The following is a 19,815-nucleotide window of genomic DNA, read 5'->3' as shown; positions in this document are numbered from 1 at the left end:
TTTAGTTTTGGATTTTGGGAATAGACAAGATAACTTTGAGCATTTTAATGTCCCCAGAGATCGTGATGTTTCCAGTCCATTAGCACAATTCCGAACTCAGAAACTGTGATAGCTATGCATAAACTAGACACATATATTATCTAGTTTTACTATTTTTTATATTCCTTTAAAAAACTGAATATTTATTTTTATGAAAGTCTGAACCTTTAAATTTTCCACTGCTGGGTGAAGACCTCATGTAATTTTGAGGACATAGTTTGTATTTTTTTTCTAATACTACTCCATAAAAAACTGGATATACATATAAATTTTCATTTGATACACGGATAAATTTGGTTCTTAACGTTTAGTACGTTATAGGTTTATTATTATAGCTATAGGTTTTTACTACAGCTTACAAATTGAGTTCCAAAATTCAACGCTCATTTACAATAACCTTTGTAATTGTGGCGAGCCGTGACAATATATCTGTATTATGACGTAAATAATAATATTAATATTAATAAAATAATATTATTAATACTTAAACATTGATATTATTTGGAAAGGAAAAAGGAAATTTGTACAACGCAAACAACCTGTTCACGTCTGACAATCTTAACTCGAATTATATACACCTATGATCAATTAAAACTAAACATCAGCACCAAATGATTCATGAAATTATTTAATTTACTAACATAAAGCTGTTTGCTCAGTTTGCTTATATCTCTAACGAGTACATGAGAATCATGTCTGTCACGTCAATAGCCTACATTGGAAACATGTGAAACTGCGACACGCTACTGCTTGTATGATATTAGTAAAAGTGTATTATATGTATCGTGTAAGCGGAAGAATATCCAATAGAAAAACATCTCCACACAACTTTTAATAAAAACAATCCTCAAACTATAAACGAAAATGATAAAAAAACTTTCATATCAATAAGATGAGCACTCTTTGTGTGAATGCGGAAAAACAAACGAAGTTACCTATTTAAGATTCAGATTGATGTGAGATTTCGGATAAACATTTTGAAAAGCTGAAACCGAATGTTTCTATGTAAGGGATAGGATATCCAATTAGAAAACTCTGTAACAATACATTTACTTATAAAAAATGTCGAACTCCATCTTCAAACCCCATGACGGACCTTGATTTTCTTCTGATTCTGACTGAATGTTTTTTTAGCCCAAACCTAAATACCGAAACCTAAATTTTTAACCTCTTAGTGCTCACCTACATTACAAAAATGCGTTGAATTGTGGTTATAAGTTTTGTGTCTCTTGATTTTATTTCGGTTAAGAATGACAAAAATGTCTCAATTTTTTATATTATTGATACTAATAAACACCAGTATCTATTATTATAAATAACAAAAAAGATGTCTGGATTAAATAATTATTAAAATTTTCGATACTTAATTCATTTTATGACATATCTACATTTTTCCCGACTAGAAGGAAAAATCGTAAAATGACATTGTCATTTTGACGTAATAAACGCCTTTGTGACATAAGTTTTTGTTCGATTTTAATCTTTATATTCAGCGTCTAGACTCTAGCGCTATACCAGCATTTACGAATAACGCACGTAGCTACAAAATACCTTGTTATCCCCTCAAACGTTTTAAACGTTCAGGTACGTTACAAGGGGCCAACTCATGTTTACCTTTTGTTAACTTGGCAAAGGAAATAGCAAACTAAAATGGCTACACCTCACACTGCGATACTAAGCTTACCTTTAACGAACGTTCAAAAAATGAAAAATTATTCAATATTAAAATATGTATTCAATAAAGTTTATCTAAACTTGATTTTATTTTAATTAACCTTCAAGTAAGATTACGATTTAATTATAACAATGTGTAACATTTTATGTTTTAAAATAGTTCGGGTCAATTTAATTTGACCTTTAATCATACATTTACACATTAAATTTACTGATTATTAATGTAATTTATATTCTTAAAATTGTTAGGAATTCCAAATAAAAACTATAATAAAAATACCCTATTTATGCACCATAGCATAGATCAACGATAACTGTTTTATAAATAACTAAAGTTTCCACCTAGACTTTTACATCAATACAAGATGAGCGAAGCTGTGGACGGCAACTATATTACCATAAAAGTAAAAATAATGATAATATATTACAATTTTTTAGCCAAACCACGAGTCTTGGCTAAAAAACTTAAATAAAATAGCTGGAATTTCTCTCCCACACTTAGTTTATATTAAATTAAGTCTGTGAGACGAGCGTGGGATTATTCATGCAATTTATTACCTCAAAACGTCGTTAACTTATGTAAAGATACATTTGTTATAAAATACGATGTCACGGAATCCAAACTTCAGTTCATTGCTGGGCTTAGATTTAAAGCTACTTTGTGTAAACATTGGCGACGCTGGATTGAAAACGTGGTTCATAAAACGAACGCTTTAATCTTTTAAGCTCTTGGCGTAAGCGGATTGAGGAATAAATAGTTTCAGGCTGTCTATTAAAATCAGAAGATGTAAACATTTTTATATATTTTTTAAATAATTTTGCTACTACGGTTGTTAGTTTATTAATTAAGTCAGATGTATTTTATTCGAGTAAACTTAAATAAAGCACTTTTGAATCCTCAATATTTCAACTCTTCCACCGTTTCGGAAAGCAGCCTCCAATGAGAATAAAGGGCAAGAAATCGTTTGCTCTCAAATAACTAGATATGAAATATTAAAAGCTTCAGAAAAGAAGATGATTGAAATTTATCCCAATGCAAAATTGCAACTTCTTTTAAAACTTAAGATAAAGACAGCAATATATTCTTAAGCGACTTACCAATGAATAGAGAGTTCTTATATGCAAAAGAGAACGGATTTATTCATGAGACTTCTGGCAACAAAGTAAGGAATACGAAATAAGTGAAGTTTGACTTCATAATAAATCCACTTCGGAGAATGAAAATGATAAGTGGTTTTGTAAAATTTAAAACAAAATACTTAAATATTAATTCCTTGCATTTATTTAAACAACGAGCTTAATAAATTATTTCATTATAATTTTTCAACATAAAAATGACAGCTGAAATTAATTTATTGTAAATAATAAATCACATGTTTTAATAATGACTAAATTTTACTAAAAAAAATTGAAATATATAAATCACTCAAGTATTGCAAATACGTTTTGAAATAAAAACTTTTTAAATAATAACAATATCTCGAGAGAAGAAATTTTTTATACAAGTTTCATCTTAAAGCTGCTCTCTCATATTTTTCATCATCATCATCATCATCATCATATTACGAAGTAATATATTTTGACTGGCTATCACACCGTTCTGTTTGGCCCAAATCCGTTGTTGAGGTTCCCAGCGCCATGGAATCGCCCCCTTACTTCTTTATGATTTTTTGCAAAAGTCACAGGTTGAACTCTTTCCTACCGATACATCAAAACTACACGATCTTTTTTTTATCAGAGGTTCGGGGGTTCGAGGGGCGGTTCGAAGTATCGTCAATGTTAATCCACATCTAATCCAGACGTTTATAATAATATTTATTTCCTACATTAAATTTTTTTATGTGTTAGCAAACGAGCAGAAACTACACAAAAATCGAGATAGAATTTTTGAATTTTTAATGAATCAATGACATAAAAAAATCAACAACTAACGGTTGATAGAATATTTGTAATTTTTTTTTTTAATAATAACTCACATATTCTGCTTTAATCATATCAGAACCCATTTCGCCAATCATTATAGTTGGAGCATTAGTATTTCCACTAGTAATTGAAGGCATTATACTAGCATCTATAACACGTAATCTCTTAACTCCATAAACTTTTAAAAAGTTATTAACGACCGAATCCCTTGGATTTGGTCCCATTTTTGCCGTCCCAACTGGATGGTATACAGTACTACACGTGTTTATTGCATAGCATTGCCAATAAGAATCACTTTTAAAATCATATTTATTGCACTGAGGTATATTTATTCTTTGTACAAAAGCGTTTATAGATTTAAAATATGGAGTGTTCACTATCTCGGTGAGCATTTTTATTCCATCAACTGTCGCTTCTAGATCTCTAATGTCGCTAAAATAGTTGCCATCAATTATTGGGTGATCGTGAGGATTTGACGTTTTTAAATGTATTGATCCTCTAGATAATGGATGCAAAAGGTTAAATGGAAATAAATATAAAGCTTTTTTTCTATTAAATTCTATGAAAGACTTTTGTGTATCATCTTGGTAATTACGAAAAAAGTTTTTTATTGATTGACTATTTTTCCCTATAATTGTTAAATGACTTTGAAATTCTGGATACGCCATGTCTGGATTACGAGAAAAAAACGCCGAAATATCAGTAATAATGTTATGTGCTAGAAGTCCAGTTCTGTTGTACATATATTTTGCTACTTCAAATAATTTTTCTTCTTCGTTTTCCTGTCCTGGTTCATCGCCGTAAATTGCGATAGGAATTAAACTATGATCATGTAAATTCCTTCCAACTGCTGGCAAATTGACAATACATGAAATGTTTTTAGACAGTAAGTGATCTGCGGGACCAATACCGGATAACATTAATAACTGTGGAGTATTCACTGATCCTGCACTTAATATTACTTCAAAGTTCGCATAAAATGTTTTCTTTTGTTTCATAATATCGACTTCAACTCCATATGCGTGACTGTTGCCAGTAATTAAAATTTTAGTTACAAATGCATTTGTGACAATTTTTAAATTTTTTCTCTTTCTATTGGGATCCAAATATGATCTGTAAGTACTATATCTACGACCATTTGCAGCTGTTGATTTTAAAACACCTGATATTCCTAGCCCATTGAATCCATATGCATTAATATCTGCCACGCGCTTAAAACCTATGTAATCCCAAGATTCTAAAACCTTTTCAGTAATTTCCCTGTATGTGATGTTAAAAGTATTAATTACTTGTGGACCATCGTAACCATAGGTATCTCTTATATCAGGATCTTTTATTAGTTCAGTATCTTGCAAACTTTCTGCCTTTTTAAAATAAAAATTTACATTTTCTGGACTCCAATTTGGATTTCCCGCATTTTCCCAAGCTTGAAAGTCACAATCTCTTCCTCTGACATATGTCATTCCATTCATTGAACTACATCCACCGAGCATTTTTCCACGAGGCCAATAAACAGAACCGGTTTTGAGTGCTTGATGCTTTACGCCATCATTTTGAGTGTAATATTGCCAATCATATTTTGATTGGAAAAGATATTGTCCCAAATATGGTATCTATAACAATGAAATAACGATAACTTTAAGAAATTCTCAAAATTACATAATGTATGAGTATCTTTAATATTTTTAATCGCGATTAATAACAAATATTGAACATTTACTTACATCAGATTCAATCGGAGGTTCAGATCCAGCTTCGAGGAGCAATATATTCCATTTTTTTATTTCACTGAGTCGACTGGCTACCACACTACCAGCTGAACCCCCACCGATGATGATAAAATCGTAGGTCTCGTGATCTAAAGTGAATAAACAAACAATTATTTTTTTTACTCCGATAAATTAATTTTATTAAGAATTATACATTTACATTAGCAGCCTGTAAATTTCCCACTGCTGGGCTAAGACCTCCTCTCCCTTTGAGGAGAAGGTTAGGAGCATATTCCACCACGCTGCTCCAATGCGGGTTGGTGGAAAATTAGCCACATGCAGGTTTCCTCACGATGTTTTCCTTCACCGCCGAGCACGAGATGAATTATAAATACAAATTAAGCACATTTCAGTGGTGCCTGCCTGGGTTTGAGCCCGAAATCATCGGTTAAGACTGGGCCATCTCGGCTCATTAAAAATTATAAAAATATATTAACTATTAATGAGCTTATTAATTAACTCAAACTGTCACTTAGTTTATTATTTATTGTTGAGGAAGACATATACTTTTCGTACATAAATAATTAAAACAAAAGCAGACGTAGACTGATATGGTACATCTAATTCCGCAACTTCAACAATTTATGTAAAATATTAAAAACAAAAATTATTATTGTTAATTTACAGTTCCAAATCTTACCTCCGGCATAATGACGTTGTCTTTCTGGTATTATACATTGAGTTGCTGATAGAAAATTTATCGCCGATGCAAATAGCTGATACGCCGCTCCTGTTGTAGAGGTACAAGTATTCACGGTATTGCTGAAGAAAAAAAAATTTTTTGAATAAAGAATTATAACTATTTTCTCCTATTGAATAGAGACCATAATCCAATATTTATAATATTTCGTATTAAAAACAACAGTTCTAGCAAAGATTTATTAGAAGAAGATTATTTAGTCTACGACCAAACATTGATATATTTTATAGCTGTGTTTCCGTTTAAAACGTGAGTGAGCCGGTGTAAAAACTACAAAAGCCAGGCGTACTTGATACTTATTTCAGTGGCAGTTTTTATAGGATAATTTGACCTCTTACCAACTATTTGAAAGTATACATTCTTAAGTAAATTTAAAATAATGTAAATCATACATCGGTGATCATCCTTGGTAGTTTTGAATTTTGGGTTTGTCTTAGCTGTTTGTGAGATAGTCTTTCAGATATTTTAAATGTTATCATATTTTATGTATTTATTTAAAATTTATTTAGGTATATAGAGATTTTTATAAACCAAATTGGCTTAAGAGGAAAAAGCTCTGTATACATTAATAATAAAGGAATCTATTAATTGCCAAATTTAATTAGTTACCTGGAAAAGTAACCACCAAAATTCCCCACTTAAATATACATATATTTATGGGGGGAAGACATCATGATGTTTCATTGCACCGCTCTACCTTCTTATAATAATAATAAGAAAACTATTTCTCCTATAAGAAGAGTTATAAATTCACTACCGACCCGCCCCATCTTCTCACAGGTGCAATGCTGATACAATTTAATCGGTTATGTAGAATAAAAAAAAACATCAAGCCGAATAATTACTCAGATTAAGAAACAACAGTAACAGTAAGAAAATAGTGTTGTTAAATCAATATTGATTAGTTACGAAATAATGATTTCGTATGTTTATTAATATACTATATTTTTATACTAATAGCGGATTAGCTTAGTTGATTTTGGCTCATATCCCCTTCGCGCACATTAATACTTCACATTCGGAATAAACGTCCAACTAGCGAGATGTTGCGGGAACTTTTAGATAGTAGTAACAAATGAGATTCGCCGTGGAATAATCGCTATCTGCTCCACACACATTACGAGGACACGGTCCACTGGGCGCGGCCGGCGGCTAATGCATCTGGATATCTATAAAACATAATTCGTAAATTTCTCGGTATTTTGATAATTGTTATTAAAGTAGAATCAGATGGTTCATTTTTTTGTTCATTTTCGTGTTTCATTTTGCATCTTTCACTCAAAGTGACACGTCTAAACTCAAAGAGAAGCAAAAGTGCTGAATGAATTAATTAGTGAACCGATCAAACGACATTGGATCGGTTCATTCGGCATCTTTCATTCCCACTCCGAATGAACGAAAAATGAACAGTCTGAATACAGAGTGAACTTTCACTCGGATTTGGCCATTTTGTCTCGAACGCATTTTTCTTAATCTTTTTTTCAAATGATCAAATGATCACAAATTAAACTTATTCCAAGAGACACGACTTCATTCGACGCCATATTGAAAGAAACTACGGATGAATGTTCTTTTTTACGTCATTCCAGCTAAGCCGTGTGAACATGGAATGAAAGAAAAATGAATCATTCACTCAAAAGAACATTCACTCGAATGAACCATCTGATACCTATCACCTTTACTGATCTTGCATATGATGAAGTTTATTTGATTCATATGCGCATTCCATCTTCTATATCTGTATAAATAATATAAAATAAAGTCGTTTTATGTTTCTGTCTGTATCTCCGGTTAATACTTCTCAAACTCTGAACTGATTTTAATATACTTCTCACTAATAAAAATAGGAAGGTTTGCGTATAATAATTTATAAATATTTTGTACAAAATGGCTGTGTTAGAAAACTGTTTTCGTTCTCTTACAACGCTGACTACACCTTAGGAAATACATGAAAACAATATATTTAAAAAGTACTTAGCATTGTTGTATTTCGATTTTAAGGGTGAATAAATCAGTACAATATTTTAGTATTATTGTTTAGCGGTTGAATATACCTACCCAGACGGACTTGCCCAAACCTAAACCACCAACTGATAATGTTTCTTAATAGGATTTAAATTAATCAATAACATTTTTTTTTATTCAAGTAGGCTCATAAAAGCATCATGTTACAAAATCTATGACCGATCTCGAAAGTAGATTCTACCGAGAATAACCGACGAGAAACTCAGTAATTACTCTATTCCATCATTTTCATTACAAGGTTTATTCATCGAGTAAAATTAATTTTTTAATATGTATAAATATTGCCTGGAAATCAGCAAAACTACATGTTTTTACCAATGTTGTTTTGACAATATGGCGAGTTGAAAATAACTCTAGGGTCTTATTATAGAAACGAGTACCGTATCCCAGAAAGGGTGTATTAATACTGCGAAGTCGGAAACTATCATTGTCATCGTTGCTTCTATTATGATCTATATTATTAATATAGAATGTTACACGACACCCTGACATTTCATCTTTATGGTCTGCGGTGAGTTTCGAATTAGGTTTTACGGAATGGAGTTTTACCCGCTAATATTTATCCACTTTTAAGCACAAATATTCACAAATACGAATTAAATTTTAATGATCGTTTATTTTTTTTTTACTAACAAAAATAGCACTTACGATAACATTATACTCGTCCAGCTACAAGACGAAGTAAAATGAACTACTGTGAAGGATTAATCCATTTCACCTTTTTATTATGTGGAATTCTATTTTTAAAAATTTTAATAACTTAATGATCTGTTTACACAATTCTTTTGGGGAGAATGGGGAGAATTAATTCGAAAAATTGTCTGCAATGAATCAACTGTAAGAAGTCACAGAATACCTAATTTTGCGTACAAATTTGGGAGCCAACCCATTATTTTTTATGGAAACGGTCACATAATCTTACTAAAATGCACTCAATAGCAACAAAACAGCTTGTTTAAACAAAAAAAAAGAACTTAAGTTTGACAAATAGAAGAATTATTTAAAAAAATTAGCCGTTTATATTTTTTGTAATAACAATATCTTTATTTAATATAAATTAACTACTAGTGTGTCGCACGCGAAACTTCGCATTTATTCAACAGATTTTTTACAAATTTCGAAACCTATGACGGGTTTTGTTTGTTATTTCATTGTAAACTGACGACGTCTGTTCGCACGTTTTATATTTGTTTTTTTTTATACAGCCATAACGCCGCTCTCTGCCCGACAAGTAACTTTATTCCGCTCTCTAAAATTATTTTTTGTTTAATCGTAACAATTTAGTAAATTGCAATCAAGAATCCTCTTTAATTTTCTGCACATCTACGAATGCTCAACTCTTCAAAATGAGACTATATATCATCCTATAATCACTGGGACAAAAATCGGCTTACGCTATTATTAAATATTATTTTAGATCTTTAATTTGATAAATGACGACAAACGTTCATCATGCATTCGTTCCTCATTTATATCTTTTTTAAGCCTGTTTCTTTACATATTTTACTTTAAGAGGAGCACTTAATACCGATTTCCATACTTCAAACTCTTAAAAATGACAAACTTTCTTGCAAATTTTCATCCTAAGTTTTACTCTCTGATGATAAATTTCTACATCCGTCTGTTACTCAGTATGGTAGGCTGAAATACCGTTTTTCGTACACCAGAAATAACGATTTTACATAAAAACTTATTATTTATGTTAAATCATAAGAGATAATTTTTATTTTAACTGATATATAGGTATACTCTCATATTAATTTTTGGTGCTAAATAAGTGTTTTAGTCCTTATATTTAAATGCGACAAAATTGCCTAAAAGGAAAAATGACAATGACAAATTTGCAATAATTCAAAATTTTTAACATTTTACTACGAAAATATAATCATTACGAATTCATTCAAAATACAAAGCTTCTTTTCCCCACGTTCCTCTTATTGGATAACAATTTTTAAATTAAACAAGAATCAAAAATAAACATTGAGATTTATTTATAAATCTTGTTTATAATGTATTTTGGAAATTATATTTTTTATCGGCTTCCTTTGAATTTTAAGTTATATTAATAGTTTCGAATTTCGAAAGTAAAACTTTATGCATACTTCATCTTATTGAGGTCACCAGTGAGAAATGTATAAAAATAAACAATGTTTATTTTTATACATTTAAATTATTGAGTAAAACATTGATAATTCTTATATATATTATGGATATAACGGTAATCACTCAAAGTCAAAACTAATTTTATCCAAGTGATTAACTTTAAATTAAACTCAAACCAAATCTCACCTAGACCCAATTTTAATTTCATCCGTAGTAAAAGGTCGTATAATTTTGTAGTAATGCTTATCATAGTTCGTGTTCAAATTTCTTAATATAGGATAAGAACCCCTATTAAATACAATTTTGAATTACATTGTCAAAGTTTTACGACATTTCATGTCCTTAACTCTTAAAACAATTAATTCAAACTTAATTGTTTTAAGAGTTTTAAGGACATGAGTGAAGAAATTAATTTTAGCATTGGGAATATCAAAAAAAAAATTACATGATATTTTATTGTTGATTGCAATTGTTATTATATTAAATAATTTGGAGGCGCTTAGATTTCAATGTGATCTGTCGTCTATAAGCTCACTTGTTGTATAAAATGGTTATGCACGAAAACGTCCATTTAGATTTTATTTCATTTAGCAACAAAAGTAGATCATACCAACACGAATACTACAGGAACACGAGAAAATAAATTCTTCTAATGAATTCCCACAAAATAAATCTAGGTAATAGACTGTACGAATATAATTGTGACGGTAACTGAAGCACATGTCTCGTAGCGTCAATAAACGTATAACATTAATAAATAGCCGAGTCATTTGCAAAATTATTTATCTATATGGACACAATTTAGCATCAGCAGAGCCGAGATGGCCCAGTGGTTAAAACGCGTGCACCTTATCCGATGATTTCGAGTTCAAACCCAGGCAGGCACCACTGAATTTTCATGTGCTTAATTTGTGTTTATAATTCATCTCGTGCTCGGCGGTGAAGGAAAACATCGTGAGGAAAAATGCATGTGTCTAATTTCAACGAAATTCTGCCACATGTGTATTCCGCCAACCCGCACTGGAGCAGTGTGGTGGAATATGCTCCAAACCTTATCCTCAAAGGGAGAGGAGGACTTAGCCAAGCAATGGAAAGTTTACAGGCTGCTAATATAAAAGTAAAATGTAAAAAGAGCCAAGAAATTCATCGTTTGTGGATTTATCATAACCCCATTGAATGTATGTACATACAATGTGCACCAATTTACAAAATATATAATCTTTTTTGATTATTTAACAGTTGATAATTTACACTAAATAAATGTACTATGTTAGATTAAACGCTTATTTACTAATTAGTTAACCTGTTTCTTATTGATAACTAGCATGTCTGGCATGCGATAAGAACGATTAAGGTTCTTTAATTGAACAACTAACTATTAACACAATTTTAATAATTATTATTTTTATAAAATGACACTATAAATTTTATTCACTTCCCAACTTATTTTATGCTATGGATTAAAAAAAAATGGCGGGATTTCGCTATGCAATAAGTCATAGTAAGGAAATATTTATATTATCCTTATCTGGAGTTTTCTTGAAGTATACACGAGGTTTTTTTGTATTTTATTATCTAATACAACTTGTACGAAACCTTAACGTCAGCAACGTCGACAACTGTATCGAATTCAATCAAAATAAACACGCGTAAACGATATTTCAAGTCAAACATAGAAATCCAGATATTTATTACGCATTACATGAGTTGAATAGAGAATTAAATAGAGTCCTATACAATACTATCAGTTTGAAATCAATACATAAAACCAAACCTGACGATAAAAATAAAACACAAATACTTTATTTCAACACCGATATTTCGACAGCAAACGATACCATTAAAACGGACCAAAAACCAACAAAATAACGTTTAATAGGCAATACGAGTCGAAATTAAACTGAAGCAATCAAAATTCACTTTAATAGATGCCTACCACATTTGATGCCACACAAATTTGTTTTACAGCTCTCGAAACATCGAGCATTCTTCTCGAAATAACTCGATGAAAAAACTAAAAAGTTACTTTATTGCATGTATGTACGGTTGTGATTTGAATGGCGGGTTTTTTTGACATGAGAAGAATTTACGAGACACGCTGTTCATTTGTTAATTTTTTGGTTCTAACCGATCGAATACTATTTTCATCTCATGACCCATTTTAGTTAGTGTGAAGAAAATACTAAATTATCAAGCAATAAACAATACAAATGCATGTTGATAGATGCCGGCAAAGTTATTACATTGCATAAAATGATCACAATTTTGATCAAAGCTATAAAAAGTAAAAAAAATCGGATAAAAATTAAGAGTAATTTTAATTGCCATTTTTGTTACAATTAAGCTAGATAGATTAAGATATTTTGACACATTTTAGTCATATATAACCGTATGTGGTTTGGGTTTATTCATTATTTCAACTCAAACACATGTTGGTGGATGCACACCTGTCAAAATTGCACCTGAGACAGGTTTCCTCACATCTAAAGCAAAATCTAACCATAGTTTAAGTATGTTAAAACTAACTGGTCAGTAAAAACCAGAATAGAACCCGCAATATTTGTTGAAGATCCAAGATTTCTCCATGGCTACACGTCACATCAGATATTCTTCTGCGAAACAACAATTTTTTTTATTGTTGTGCTCAAGCTTTAAGCGGGAGTAAGACAGTTTAACAACAGGCGCAGGGACATAACATCTTAGTTCCCAAGGTTGGTAGCGCACTGGCACTGTAAGAAATATGAAATATTTCTGTCTATGGGCGGTGTCTACATCCGACTACATATATCATAAAAATAACTAATATAAATACGTTTCGTTTATAAATAATAAAAAAATGTATTCCCATGAAAATACAAACTATAAGACTAAGACATTTTTACAAGTACCTTCTCCACACCCTCCTAATATCGAGAGTTCGAAAAACTTGTTCTATGTTAATACACTAAGTCAAGGACGATAGCAAATAGTTTCCGGTCAGAGACTCTATTATTTAATTTTGGCAAAGTGCCGAAACCACGTCTATATAGACCTCACGCGATCATTTATCTTGTGTCGATAGTTCATGCCTCATAAAACCTTAACTTTAGGGTGCTGTATCAGATAGATGAAAAGGATTTTCCACGATTCGAGGTTTTTGACGTTAGATAGGAATAATGATCAACAATTTTGGCATTTATCTCATCATCAAAAGTAATTATAATATAAAAATATCTGATATATGTTCTTTAAAAAAAATTGAATAAGTTGTCATCAAATATCGCAATATTGACAATAATTAAAATTAACGCCGTCAAAACGTTCACGGACAAACACGCTTACTTTCAAAATTGTCAAGCGCCGGAATTTAATTCCTATAGATTAAAATTTTTATTGGTTTTAGAATCTTTTATGTTTTTTTGTATAGGATTAAACATAACTGGATCGTATCATTTATAAAAAAAAAAAGATAAATAGTTATTCACGCACCTAGCTCCGGTTTCGGAAACGACAATAATTAATCAATGTCGCGTTAACCAATTTTGCTTTAATCAGAACTATTTTCCGACCAAGGCTTCACCCGCGAGTAAAGGGACAGGTATTAGATGCCCTTTGTATTTTACGATATCTCTGAGAAACTGAAAGCAGAATTTACTTACCAAAAAAAATCCATTTTGCATGAATAATATTAGTTAGGAAATTAGGATGGTCATTGACCGATGGTCGAAGGCAGACGATGGGGGTAATAGTCGATAAAAGAGAGTTCAAATTAAAATTCAAATTGGCTATCTATATCATTCATGAACTGGAGATTATTTACTTTATTCATTGTATCACTTGGTTGATGATGGTAAGTGGTCACCACTACTCATAGACATTTCGTACATAACCAGTGCGCCACCGAACTTGGAAACAAGATTCAATTATACTGGATCACTCGGAACATAATATCAAAAATGTTGTTATTTGGCGGTAGTATACATCTGATGAGTGGGTGGTACCACCTACCACAAAGTAAAAATTTAGATGTTTACTAATTGTTTAACCATTGATAGTGTGTGGTCTAAATAAAAGGTTTGTCGAATATTCCAACAATAATACTTTTATAAATCTAGTAAGTAGTAACTTCAGTTTATTTTACTTTATCTTCTTTTTATTGTTCACTTCACTTAGCTGATACATAATATAGTCATTCTACATTATATATAATACAATTTTATTTGGCGAAACATTAAAGTCTCGTTTAAACAAAAATATATTCATAAAACCGTCAATACTTTAACCTGTTTCGTTCATATTTGACCACTTAACGTTTCAGTAACTGCCCATAATTAATTATTATTAACGTAATTAAATTGACAGCACTTTTGACGTAATAGCAAAAAGATGCGGCGTTTGTTACTTTCGCAAAACATATTCATTTTTGATTTTGTATTCGCTTTTGCTGCTTCACTATACTGTTCCACGCGCTCCACGCGCTCCACGTGTCTTATTTTTTTATAATCTAAGAACTGCAATGTGATTCTGTAAGAATTAAATCCGTATCTCACTTATTTAAATTTTGACAACCGACTCAAGATGATACACCATTTTGATACTCGTATCATATAAATAATATATATTTTTTTACTGTAGTCAATATCGCATATCATATTCTGACATTTGACGTTCGTTGTCTGGGGTGAGTTTCGAAATTTCTTCTTACAGAATGCCTCTACTGAGCGCTGTTATTATTACGTTCGACTTTTATTGTCTTCATTGGTTTATTCGTTATCATCTCGAGTATTGTAAGCCACTTCAAATGTATCTATAATAACAATTCTATTATTTCCGTATAAACACTATGTTCTTTATACAAAATCATGAAACTTTAATAATAATAATAATGTCCTCGTTGTAAGCGCACAGACAATGTATGTGATATGTTTTCTACTATACACTGTCTACTGACGCACACTACCAAAACTTTCACCGTTAAAATACTTTGTCGTATTTTCACACCGCTGCTGTAAAATGTAAATTGCTTAACGCCAAACTTTCAACAAATATTAAACCATAAGACATATTTACTAATTAAATATAACGCAGAATTTACATCTATCGAGTTGTGCTTCAATTTTTTATGTATGATTCAGATTCAATTTTAATTATTCAAAAGTCAAGTCAAAAGTCAAAAATCTTTATTCAATATAGAAGTGTTTGCACTTGCTTATTGATTGTCAAAAATCTACCACCGGTTCGGAATTTAGCACCTCGGACCTGAGAAGAACCGGCGAAAGAAACTCAGCGGGATATATTTTTTTTCATTTTTTTTAACCATTTTCCATGTAGGTACAATGATAAGTATATATTAGTTGTTTGAAACAGCCTGGAGGCGATCATTTCATTCCCAAGGTGTGCAGTCAACTAAAAAGTCATTAGTGTTGTAATATCCTTTAGCACACAAACGCTCTTTAACGACTCTTTTGAATTTTATAATTGAATAATTTTGAACGTTTTCTGGGATCCTGTTGTAAAAACGTATACATTGCCCCAAAAAAGAGTTACTAACCCTGTGTAATCGGGTACTTGGAGTAACAAGTTTATTCTTGTTCCTAGTGTTAATAGAATGTACGTCACAATTTCTGGGAAAATCATTTATGTTTTTGCGTACATACATAACATTATCAAAAACAAATTGAGAAGCGACAGTCATTATTTTAATTTCTTTAAATTTACCTCTTAACGAATCTTTTGGGACCAGGTTATAAATTGCACGAATAGCCCTCTTCTGCAGTACAAAAATAGTATTAATGTCAGCTGCATTACCCCAGAGTAGGATGCCATACGACATTATACTATGGAAATAACTGAAGTACACAAGGCGTGCCGTATCCACATCAGTCAAAAGTCTAATTTTTTTTACCGCATAGGCTGCAGAGCTAAGTCTATTCGCCAATTTATTTATATGGGGGCCCCATTGGAGCTTAGAGTCTATTGTCATACCAAGGAACTCTGTTGATTCTAAAACATCTAATGCTTCCCATAATTTAATTATCAATTTCGAATTCTATAATTTATAGTCAAAATTTATTTTAGGACCTATTTGCTGTAATGATATATCTAGGTACTTCTAATAATAATAAATGTATTGTTTATAGTTACGAAAGGGATTACAGTATTCAATGTGTACCGTTAAGTCTTAAAACGTGGTCAATACAATATCATAAAATATGAATCGTTTCAAATTTGAACAATAAGCGTTACCAGCAAACCGGCAACAGCTGTTGTGCTGATTTTTTATTAACGCGGTCTCAATTTTAATTACATCCGCTTCGGTCGACACTGGATCCCTGGCGGCGTGGTTCGAATTAACAAAGCAACTACATTTAAAGCTGCTGCAGAAATGTTTTTTTACCAGGTCAGAGTTGAAATTAAAAACAAACGAAATCCTTTTAAAGTCACCGCATTTATTACACTACGTAAATACATTTGTTGTTCGCCTATTGTTTTACGGGAAGTCGAATATTATCCGGCTAATTAAAAACGCTTGAGAAATAACTATTTAATATAATATGGTTAGGTCTTTTCAACTTGTCCCTTTAATTATGAATATTTATTTATATTTTAATATGTGAAATTTTGTGTTGACGTGATATGGCTGGGTGGCTTTCTAAAGCGGTTCTCGCAGCTGAATTTCAATAAACGATAACCAAGCGAACAAAGGTATCCAATTAGTACAAAACATTTGCTAATATGTTACATACCACAATTCCGATATATTTGGATACTAGCTGCTATCCGCGGGTTCTCTCGCCTGTCAGTGCTGAAGATATTTTGGGTGCATCCATGCATATTAAACTGTATATTATTTAAAATAAACTGACATTGTCTTTTTGTTTGACTTTTTTGATACGACTTGGGAACCTTAAGATACTCCTTAAATCAACGCTATTGGGAACTGACACGCTTCCTGTACTCACACTGGCTCATTTACCCTTCAAACCGAAAGTAAAATAGTTCTGTTTAGTAGTAGAATAAGTGGTACCTACCCATATAATGTACTTTTCATCATTTTCATCAAAATCGGTATAGCCGATACATTCAACTGAAAACTTAGACGTATTTTTAACTACCAAAGGCTTAGATTAAACTACAAATTATTGTTGTTGATTAACTTAATCGATCGGCGATTGGAAGCCTCAAAACGGTTTCAGAGTCCGAAGTAATGGAGTTACCTATACGAGTATAATGTTATCTCTCTTTGATCAGAATTTTATCAGATGGGCCGTTTGTTTGTTGCTTGCAAAAACGTTATTCGACCTGCATTTTTTAAGTGGATTTCGTTGATCGAATATGTCGTCTATAGAGAACATTTTGATTCAATTTATATTTACGTTTGTTAAACGAGTAAATTTAATGTATTTAAAATCTACATTAACGCGATAATAGAATTGTTACAATAAAAACAAATGAAAGCTAATTAACGCTCAAAAGTCATTACGCAATCTGTTGATATAATTATTTTAATAAAATTGAATGTCAATAAACGTATTTAAAACACTAGCTGTGCTCGCAGCTTCATCCTTGTTTAAATCAGTTTATGATGATAAGAGTACATAGTTACATGCATATTTAAATCTTATAATCGCTGAATAAAATAGCTTATATTATTTTTGAATAAAGCAACTTTCTGATGGTTAAAGGATTATTAAAATCGGTTCCGCAATTTCAGAGTTTATCGATTACAAACAAACAATTCTTTCCAGTTTACAATATTGCTAGCTCGTCCTGGTTTCGCACGGCTGCAATTCATAAGGGTGTTAGTGTACAGTGTACCTTATAATCCAAGATTAATGTAGCTTTTTACTAATGGAAGAATCTTTCGAAGATGAATCCCTTCATACAAACAAACAAATTTAACCTATTTATAGTACAGATTAGTAGATAAAGTCAGTTTATTTTAAATAATATTTCATACAAATATCCTTATGAGTTAGCTTAATAGGTAAATGTACTGAAATTGGATTCCACGGCTAATTTTAAGCGTGTATATTTAGCGAAATGGACGCCAGTTAACGAGATTCTAGCATCGGTTTACTCATAGCGGCTAATAACTGGTGTGTTTGCGGACTAAGGAATTTTCGCTTTGTCCTTTATAATTTATCACTTTAAAATATTTAATCACTGATTTTAATTCGAACAATATTTTACAATAAAATCTTTGCAATTTGAGTACATCAAGATCATTGTTATCAAGTTCATACTAATATCATTTTATATATTAATTAAATTCTAATTAATAATATAATAATTACTATTATTATCTAACAGTTTTTTGCACGAAGACCCGTGAAAGATCGTTGTGCAAAAACCCAAACTGAGTACTGAACTATCACAACTTTCAGTATTATTTTACCAAGAAATACTTTATATCACTCTGATCCGCTTTTAACCCACTGTCCAGGGAATCTGTACGTCCAACTTTGTCACCATGTAAACTATTTCGTTCTGGAGTTAAATAAAGATTGTGCAATTTCAAATAAAGTAACAAAACTAAAGCTGTTGGACGCGTAAAGTGACTAGAGATGCCGTTTTTAGATTGGTTTTACAATAAATACAAGAATATCGTGACGTTCATTTTGAATTCCTTTTGCAGGATGTACTTTGGATTCCGGTAAAGAGTTCACGTTGACTGAGGTAATGCAACATCAATGAATCACTGTGATGATTTCAATTGAACTCTTGAACCCTTAAATATAGAAAAAATAAATCAGTTATACGTAATATATTTATATTTTTATATCGTTCTAAATATAAATATAATTTAATACTGTTCTATCATTTAAATTGTCGCCATATTTGAGTTCGTAATTTATTCTTGTCAATACATATTTATTATTCTTATATGTTCTAAATATCTGTATTCTATAGGTTAAAAGAGAAAACTATCTAATATAAACAAGGTTTAATAAGCGTCTATGGGTACCTTTATATTTTTGACAACGCAGTTTTCTTAAAATACAATAATTTTAAGTCTTTGCGATTTAAATTTCAAATATATTATTTGAGGCTTACCACCGCGATTATTTATTACAATTAAATAGTTGGTTAAAGGTCATATCTATAGTAGACCCTGACTTATGTAACAAAGAAACAAGAAAATTTAAATATATAGGTACACAAATAATTCTTATTAAGATCAGATATTTGTATATAAAACACATATCCATCTTTCACCCAACCTTTTTCTTTGCAAGTCATGTACCATCCCTCCTAACAAAAAAATCGACTTTCATGGCTAACGCGGTCGGGGTTCGTGTTTATGGCCTGACTAATGTAGTAATATAATATCGAAAGAATCAATTTAGTCTCTATAAAATGACAGGTTTTTATGATGTTGATAAAATGTAGACATTATTTATGGAACTATGTGTGTGTGAATAATAATAATAGATGAGTTTTTACACACACAAATGTATCGATTCTATACCTGTGTTCATATTGTATACAGATATATTTACACGTACACGTAAAACAAAGGTCAATTATCTAATTTATATATTTTTTGCTGTCTTTAGTCTTATGTTAATCATTACATCGTCCATACGTATCCACGGACAC

At 31.1% G+C, this 19,815-nt stretch overlaps 1 protein-coding gene across 1 annotated transcript in view; it reads right to left on the bottom strand.

Annotated features, from left to right (window-relative positions):
- The window catches only part of LOC125065926 (ecdysone oxidase-like), a 102,222-nt gene that overhangs the window by 22,852 nt on the left and 59,555 nt on the right, over positions 1-19,815 (bottom strand). The window contains exons 2-5 of the mRNA XM_047673785.1: positions 6,046-6,167; positions 5,361-5,494; positions 4,378-5,249; positions 3,690-4,068 (exon numbers count right to left, since the gene is read on the bottom strand). Of these exons, the coding sequence (XP_047529741.1) occupies positions 3,690-4,068; positions 4,378-5,249; positions 5,361-5,494; positions 6,046-6,167 (1,507 nt within the window). The remainder of the gene's footprint in view (positions 1-3,689; positions 4,069-4,377; positions 5,250-5,360; positions 5,495-6,045; positions 6,168-19,815) is intronic.

This window comes from Vanessa atalanta, chromosome 8 (assembly GCF_905147765.1).
Source record: "Vanessa atalanta chromosome 8, ilVanAtal1.2, whole genome shotgun sequence".
Lineage (NCBI taxonomy): Eukaryota > Metazoa > Arthropoda > Insecta > Lepidoptera > Nymphalidae > Vanessa > Vanessa atalanta.
The sequence above is the reverse complement of the archived record's forward strand: the minus strand, read 5'-3'. Positions and strand labels throughout refer to the sequence as shown.